The sequence below is a fragment of the Borostomias antarcticus genome (assembly GCF_949987555.1).
Source record: "Borostomias antarcticus genome assembly, chromosome: 3".
Classification (NCBI taxonomy): Eukaryota; Metazoa; Chordata; class Actinopteri; order Stomiiformes; family Stomiidae; genus Borostomias; species Borostomias antarcticus.
Window position 1 is genome coordinate 2,589,175 of NC_140236.1, and position 9,145 is coordinate 2,598,319.

Here is a 9,145-nt window from a genome sequence, read left to right on the forward strand (position 1 = left end):
TGTTGATTCTTCTCAATGTTCCCCTCCCTCCTACTCGTCTCCCCTCCCTCCTACTTGTCTCCCAAACCCACTCACCCCCTCCCCCATACTTTTGCTTCATTGAGTAAGAGTTTTTAAACCAAGCCTATTCCATATCATTAGTTGAGTTAGTCTTAAACAATAAAAATGTAGACTATAATAAGCCAATACGCTATCAACTTGACTGGCACTCTTAGATAACAAATCAGTTTGGCATCAGTGCATTTTTACATATTTTACTGAATATTCTCCAACTCTGTGAAGGCATGCACTGTGTATGTTGAAGCTGCTTCTATTGGAGAAGCCTACATTTGCCTACGTGACAGAAGACACGTAGCCATGGCTAATCATTGTTTTACGGTTTATTCTCATCTGCTGTCAGTTTGATAAATTGTGAGCAACAATGTAACGATTGATGTAACATAATGACCACATGGGAATAACCAATGTGATGTGCTCGTGGTTTGTTTGCAACTTTTTTTTGCAGACAATCGTAGTAAGTGTCGTAAAATCTCACCTTCGCAGAGTCACGACACTTCCGGTTGTACGTCAATTTCAGTGTGAGCAGAAGTGTCAGGAGTTTCTGCAGATCAATAATGCTGTGAACTATAACACTCATCCAGAACAATGACATCGTATAACCGCTAAAACAACCGACGAATGACCGGGACGGGCACTCAATGGACGGTGTGACACTAGGCATGATGTGAGAAACAAATGCAAACTGTCGCTTTATTAGCAGCGTATTGCTAGCTAGCATCTAGCTAGTTAGCATCCAGCTAACTTGTTTGAGGTGTCGTTGCCTGATTCAACGCCACCAAGCCGGGGTTTGACGCTGTTAGCTGGGTAGTCTAGATTACTAACGAGGGTAGACTATAATGTAACGTTAGCTAGGGAGCCAGGGCTGTTGAGTTTGTTCGTAGTAACCAGTTAGCTTAGCCAGATAACACTAGCGAGCCACGCCAGATATATAGTAGACTAGAAGCTCATCTAACCAGAATAACTCGAAATTACCTTTCAAGTAGCATATTCAGTCCCTTTGGGCAATACTAATAGCTAAAGCCGTACGTAATTTACTGGAGTAAACATTCGTCCGTCCTGTTGGCATTGGACATTTATTTAATATACTTCTAAGTTTATTTTTGAAACAAATAATGTGGCTGCAGCACTTAACCAGACTAAAGGGTATGCCTGGGTTGTTGTCGAGCAGCTGGGCCAGACGACTCCTTATTGGACTCTTACTTTTTCTCATCTTCTACTGGTACCTAAGTTCAGATGGCGCATTGAGGTTCTTTGGTAGTTCAGCCCAGTCAGGCGGAGTGGCTGGGCAATGCTTACAGACTGAAATCCACAGGTGGAAGTCCCTAGTTGAACGGGGGGAGGGAATTTACAGCACGCCTCTGGAGAAAGTCGACACGCCTTTTGTATCGGGTAACGGCCATATCCTGGTGGACGTCGACTCCAATAAACTCTGGGTGGCCTCGTCTACTCAGCCCGGCTCAGCCCCTGTCCACCAGACCGAGTACTCACCCATAGTGGGCGTCCATCTTCCTGGCAAGCGAGTGGAAGCCCAGGCCACCATGTTGTGGTTCCGCAAAGGGGCTGTCCTGTCGGTCCGGTGCCTCTTGCCCAGCACTTCGCAAGCGGCCCGCGATTGCGTCACCGTCAGGGACGAGTTCATCGCCCATCGAAGCCGCCCCAACGTGTACATGCAGAGGATCCACATTAACAACCCTTCAGACAGGACTGCCACCTTTGAGGTTTCCTCAGAAACCCCCTCGTTCGGGAGCAAGTTCTCCGCCAGCGTGGAGAAGATGGAAGACAAGGAGTTTGTTCTCTCCTCGGGTAGGGTTCTGGTGGAGAAGAACCGAATCGTGCTGGTGGTGGTGGCCACTAAGAGGCTGAGCGGCAGGATCCAAGTCCAGGCCAAGTCTGAGTACATAGACAACGTTCTCTCGGTGGTGTGGACCTCGGAGCCCATTGACTCTTCTAAACTGGAGGAGACCTTCACTAGGCTGAGAGATGGAGCCAAGAAAGAGCTAGGGGAGCTTCTGAGAGCCAAGATAGATGATCTGGTTCAGGACCATCAACAGGCCTGGATGGACCTCTTTATCTCTGGTGAGTTGATAAGAAAACGTCAATCAATCAATCAAAGCTTTATTTGTATAGCACATTTCATACACAGAGGCAATACAATCCGCTTTACAGAGAACAAGGGAGGTGGGCATAGGTCCCACCCCTACATATTCCAGAGGGAAGCAAAAAGACAGTATCACCCAGGGGCCAGAAAAGTGAGCTGTAAAAATTCTTCCCTGTCGGAGGTTGAGATTGTTAACAATAAGCTCTCCTTCCCGTCTTGAATATCCCGTTTTTCAGGTGAGGTGATATTTAGTGACACTCCTTAATTATAGTATTTACTAGAGCATGTGGAAGACGAAAACAAGTCACATCATTATGGGCTAACGACAGACATGTGATTTAGTGCAAGTCATGCCATATTTGTGTCACTGACAAGTCACTGCATGATTAGGGCTGGGTTAAAAAAAATCGATTCAGAATCGATTCATGAATCCCAAAATCGATCTTTTATTTAATGAATGAATTAATAAATGAAGGAATGAATAGTTCATTCATTCATTCATTCAATGATTCATTCATTCATTCATCTTTGGAAATCAGTATCGATACCCAGCCCTAGTATTGATGTGTTGCATAACTTGGCAGTCATGTAATTAAGGTTACAGCTAAAAAAAAACAGGTTTTAGTAACACTAACTGAAGCGATATTGAATCGAATCGATTCTGAACCTTCTGAATCGGAATCTAATCGATTCTTGAAATTGAATCGATGCCCAGCCCTATGCATGATGTTATCTGTTCTTATTTACACATATTATGTTCAATCTTTTCCCACAGGGGTAGAGATAAAGAAGATCACTGACTCGCACACGCCGTCGAGCCACACCGTCAACACCACCCTCTACTACATCCTGGCCTCCACCACAGCGCCCCTGCTGGACCGGAGGCTCGGCAGCGAGGAGCACGCCCGCCTGGAGTCCAGCCTGAACTACGCCGAACCCTGCTTCAGCGGCCACGCCACCATGCACGCCGAAAACCTGTGGCCGGAGCGCGTCAGCAGCGCGGCCCAGATCCTCCAGCTGATCACCCTGTGGACCCTGACCCTCCAGAAGAGAGGCTGCAAGGTCCTGGTGGCGGCCGGCGCCCACGGCGTCATGCAGGCCATGGTGCTGAGCTTCGGCGGCCTCCAGTTCACCGAGAACCACCTGCAGTTCCAGGCGGACCCGGACGTCCTTCACAACAGCTACTCGCTCCGAGGCATCCATTACAACCAGGATCTGATCAACCTCGCGGTGTTGCTGGACACGGAAGGAAAGCCGTTTCTCCACGTCTCGGTGAAGCCGCAGGAGAAGCCCGTGCAGCTGTACGCCTGCGAGGCCGGCTGCCTGAACGAGCCTGTGGAGCTGACGTCCGAGGTCAAAGGTCACACCTTCCCCGTGATGGTGACGCAGCCGATCACCCCTCTGCTGTACATCTCCACGGACCTGCGCCACCTGCAGGACCTGCGCCACACCCTGCACCTCAAGGCCATCCTGGCTCACGAGGAGCACATGGCAAACCGGTACCCTGGCCTGCCCTTCCTCTTCTGGTTCAGTGTGGCCTCACTCATCACCCTCTTCCACCTTTTCCTCTTCAAGCTCATCTACAACGAATACTGCGGCCCCGGGGCCAAGCCTCTCTTCAGGAGCAAGGTATAAACACACGACAACAAAACGTTCCGAACCGAAAAAAGACAAACTGCAAAATGACACTTTTCTTCGTCTTGGTTTTGATTTTTTGTGTGGTGGCAAAGATTTCCTCTCTCTCTTTCAATCCTCTTCTGGGGTGTGTGCTTTCTTCGTCCGTCTGCTTTCCCTAGAATCTTTCCAGTGGAGATATTTTGGAGTGTGTGTGTGTGTGGACCAATTTTGGAATGTGTGCGCTCGGGATGTTGTGTTTTGAAGTGGGGTGGCATAATTGCAGTGCAAATGTGTCCCTTTTAGCTCTAAAACAACATGGATGATCTTTTATTGTTATGTAGGACTCAAATAGGCGTAGCCAAACTGAAAAGAAAGGCACAATCTTGTTTATTTGACGTATCAGATCTACTCTCTAAGAGACTCATTTAAATAGTCATCTGTGAAGAGTGATGTCATTGAAAGCACCAGTAGCATAAGACTTTATTTAAGATCGATGGACCATAAGTCCCCAATTTGGTTTGGGATATCAGTGAATATTTTCTTACATGCACTATTCATCCATAACATGTTCACAAGCTACATTTCTACATGTTGCGCCGGTCAATTCAAACCATTGACATGTACAGAACCTGTTCTGCTTGCACCTGATGCTTCTTTGAATATTGGTCTATAGTACCTTTTAACAACAGAACACACAATTTGTTGCATACTGCCCATGTATGTTCTATTATTGTCATACAGTAGCAGTTCATCCCCAGTTCAACACTCTTACTGGTGCCTTTACCATTCACACACTCATCATGCGGACTTTCCAAGCAAATATGACATTCTTTAGTTGCTACGTAGTACTTTCACCACCTCAAATTCAACACTCGAGAACATTATTCAGTTAGATGTTGGTGAAAAAGTCTTGCAACCGAGAGTCCAAACTAGATAGCAACCGGTAAGTCAAGTGTGGTGGTATTAAGTAGAATATCCTAAAGCTCCTTGTTGCCTGTCTTCTATCATGTGAAATAGTCATGTCCACAACTTTGATTTTAAGAGGAGATGTGTGTATAGTTACATACTATAATGCTACCGGGCACCAAGGGAGGGAGACTCAGCTGTTGGATCAGCTCGGACTTGATTGCTAACTATAACTATCTTCTTCGCTTCCCATTCTTCTGTTTGTGTTTTGGATGGTGTTTTATATTGATTCACTCTTGATTAAATTAATGCTGAATTTACAGGATGACTTTGCCTCGTTAATGCTCAGTCTAACCCAAGCTTGCTGTCTGTGACATATGACCAGTGCCAAATTGACCTCTAGCCCCTATCTCCTTGGCACTGAACACATGTGAAAGGGCTGGATGAATAAGCACCATGCAGCCTTCTATTGGAACTATTCCTTAATTGCAATCATACAGTTCTATCAAATCTACACAAGTGCGTGGTGCTAGAAGTTGATTTGGAACTGGATAATATTCACTGTGAGTAACTGCTTCAGTAAACCATCCATGTTTCTGTGTCTAATCCTCCCCCTCTGACTTCACCAGGTGACGAAGACAAGTGAGGAAATTACTCCTTAGGAAGGCAGCCATGACGGCAGGTGCAGATAGCAGTGCTGCCGCGTGAGGGAGTGTTTATGAAGTACTAGTTTCATCTGAAGTACTAGTTTCATCTGAGGTTTGGTTGTTTAACGTTTGTTTGCATGTTGCAACAGGTCATCTCCTGACCACGCTTCCGTTCAATGTGACTGGACTGTTTGAACAAATGTCATCCACTATGGACACAGTAATGCTTTGCATCTGTCTAGCAAAACTCAAAATGGAGGCCGTCTCCAGGTTTGAGGAGTATCCAGGTAATACTTAATTTGACATATGACCTCTGACCTGATGTAGCAAGCACATTTGTATTCATGCATGTGATTCTCTCTGGTAATAAATGACCTTTACAAAATCGATGACTTCTGAAGAACGCCCTGCCATTTATCAGGGAAATGTGACATTACTGATACAGGTCTAGTCTGTCGTCCTGTTGAGCAAATATTTGTGCTTAGAAGACAAGAATACCTTGGCTTTTGATGGACTCCGTTCAATTTATGCAAAGAATGACAAAAACACAGTAAAACAGTGCATAGAATTCTATGCATTCTATAAATTTTCTCCCATGCCTACAGTGTCTCCACACATTCTTTGTTGCTAAGTTAATTACGTTAATTTTGAATTATTTGAACTATTTTATTCTCAGATTATTCATCCATTTACATCCTGAAATAACATCCGAGTGTTTTTGGTGAAAATACCATTGGTATGTCCCAACACTTCTTTCAAGTTTGGTGTGTTCCATTGATAATTATTTTAAGTAAGAGATCTGTCCACCATCACTTTGATGCAGTTAAACATATATAAATTATAAATATATACGTATAAATATTTCAAACCTATATTTGAAGTATTTAAACATTTTCAGTGTGAAATTTTCTATTTTTGGTGGCGTTTGTCTCTAATGCTACATTTTACATAAACAAGAGTTTCTCTAAATATTTTATGGTAGGGTATGATTGAAATGTTTGTCACATTATTCCATCTCGTTTGGCTCATGAATGTATTGTTCTGCGTATTGTTTCACGTAGTATTTGAAGGGCTTTTCCATTTAATTATTCTTTTTTTTAAATGCTAAACTACTGAGTGTGCCTTACATTAATTTATTAATGACTACACCTACATTAGTCTGGTTGATTGTACTTGAATATTGCTTTAAAGATGTGAATTGAGGGTGAAGAGGAGGGTGAATTGAATCTAAATGTATTGTCAATACTGCTTTTTCATGTATTATGTAAATATGATACATTAAAGAATGCTGCCAGGAAAATTATTTGTGGATGACAAACGAAATAAAGTTGAGTAATAAAGTTCAGTAGGCTACAGGTAGGCCTGTGTGGAGGACGTGTTCCTCCCATCCTTGGTCATGGGGTTTTATGGGTTTTCATACGTGGACACTTGAAACCGTGTTTCCTACAAGGCTAATTTCCGGTAATTAGGGTCACAATAGATGATCCCAGCTGGCATGTAGGCTAGTATAACATCCTTGGCGAGTCCCACGATTCAATTGAAGCCTTTCATTCAATTGAACCCTTTCAAAAGCAGGCCACAGTATCAAACCAACTCACTCCACGAAAGAATCTTCTAGAAGTATCTCAGGATGAAACAATAATGGAACTTAGAGAGCGCGTGCCAATACAACATGCTACAATAAACTAAACACGCATGCGTCATTTATTCTGCACGTGCTGGTCCTATCAATGCGTTATTATGCGCCTTGCCCGTTTCAGTTTAATGGCGTAATTGACGATAGACTTGATCGAAAGATTGTAGGCTACTCTTGAGCAGAGTGTGTGAAGACGAATTACCGTGACTGACAAACGATTTACATGACATGGGCTATTGCCCCCTGATTCCACCACAAAACTTTGAAAATTGTTAATCCTAGTTAAGATTTTCCTTTGTCAATAAATAAATTTAAAAAAAATATATAATTAAGACATTTGCAAATGGGCATAATCCACCGCCATCTCCATCCTTTTAGCAGAATTGAACCAGAGCCTAATGATCTACCCACGTGAGAGGTTGCATGTCATTATGGAGGATGGAACAAGCGATTTGCCAGAGCGCTTTGACAGACATTTGTAGCCTAGGCCTACAGACTTAACCTACATTTTTCCTACAATGTGTTTGCTTGAAAATTGATAACTTATGAATAAATAGGCTAGAGTATCCTGCTGGGTTGCATTTTATTTTTGGAGAAGAGAATTCCATGTCATCGTTTGAGTATATGAAAAAGGAATGTTTCGCATCTGGTACCCTGTCGTCGGCTTCTCTGAAAGGAACATTTACCAAAATACAAAGCAGGCACAGAGGGAGAGTCGCTCCAAAGACGCACGAGGACACTGACAGTGATTGCTATACTAGCAGGTGCGTTTTATTTGTTTTAAAGACGCAAAAGGTATTTTTCAACTCACAAATTTAATTCATTATTCGCCATGATATGGATAATAATTAACTGTGATTGACTATCTGATCGTAAAACCAATGCTAAATGCTTTAGACGAATTATCAAATTACATAGGCTAGGCCTAGGCCTTTTTAATTGTTTTATTATTATATATTTTTACAAACCATAGCCTACCACTAAACAAACAAAACTTAAACTAAGCTTGATGCCATTTTGTAGCAAAATGATCCTATAAAATCATCAACTAAAATAATAATTTCATTTAAATGGTTTAGAAGCACTGTTTGAATCAAATAAACGTATGTCTTGCAGGTGCTCATTGACTCCCTGTCTCGGCAGTAGCCGCACAGTTCGACGCATCCTGACCGCTTGTCTCCTGTCTTTTCTGGCGCTGCTTGGCTCCGTGTCCATTGACCTCGGCTCCCACCTGGAACTGTTGAGGGCCACCGAGGCAGCTTTCGACGAGCTCACTTCATGTAGAACTACAATTTTTCTCAAACTTTTCGACGAACTTCAAAACACGAGAAGTCTGTGCACTGAGAACAGAGACAACGAAACATACCAAGAGACATGTAGGAGTCCACCGGCTGTCATTTTACCCGCGCTAATGCAGGCGTGCGCAAAAATGGAACAGCACAGTAACGGCCAGGGACTCTCCTGCAACATGGAATTGGCGGGCTTTTGCAGTGAGATGAGTGAAGATTTAATACAATTCATTAACGAAACATGGGGGACTGGGGGAATAAATGACAGTGACGATTCTGTTTTTTTCCTAACCATTCTTAGACTTCTGGACACCTGGGGGACCATAGAAGAGGACATTAGCAAGGTCAAGCAATATTCAGACTGGACCGATGTACTTTCTCTCAGACTTTTGGTGACCTTCCTGGAGCTCAACCACCAGTTATGCGACCTCCCCTCTTTTGGAACCCGAGTTGATTTTCAATTTAGGTGGACCCATGTACTTAGCCACTTAGCCTTTGCCAAACTCATGTCTGAAAGACTGAATGACTGCTGGGTAGAGAATATAGACATGAAGTTCAACTTCACTGCTCATCTCACAGATACGCACATTCTAGACTTAACTCCCTGGCAGATCCCTGGAGCAGGTACAGATGAGGTCCTCTCAGGGTCCCAGACTGGCATTGAGGCCCTGCGGTACACTCAAGCATGCCTGCTTGCCCAAGCAGTGCCAGCTTTAAGACTGGCATCCAGGGCAGTGTTTTCGGGCTTTAGCATGAGGATATGCCTGTTGGCCATGTCTTGCCTCATCTACCCAGTCGTGCTGGTGTCATTCAAGCAGATGACAGACTGGATCCAGAACTATGCTCGCAGCCTGAAGGAGAAGACGGTGGACTTGAAGCGCCAGAGACGTCT

General features: G+C 43.9%; 1 protein-coding gene across 1 annotated transcript; it reads left to right on the forward strand.

Annotated features, from left to right (window-relative positions):
• Nucleotides 1-587: 587 nt before the first annotated feature.
• kiaa2013 (KIAA2013 ortholog) lies at nucleotides 588-6,615 on the forward strand. Its single transcript, XM_084462083.1, has 3 exons — nucleotides 588-2,136; nucleotides 2,934-3,787; nucleotides 5,311-6,615. The coding sequence occupies exons 1-3, from the start codon at nucleotides 1,173-1,175 to the stop codon at nucleotides 5,341-5,343; spliced, it is 1,851 nt and encodes a 616-aa protein (XP_084318209.1). The 5' UTR covers nucleotides 588-1,172; the 3' UTR covers nucleotides 5,344-6,615.
• Nucleotides 6,616-9,145: the final 2,530 nt, after the last annotated feature.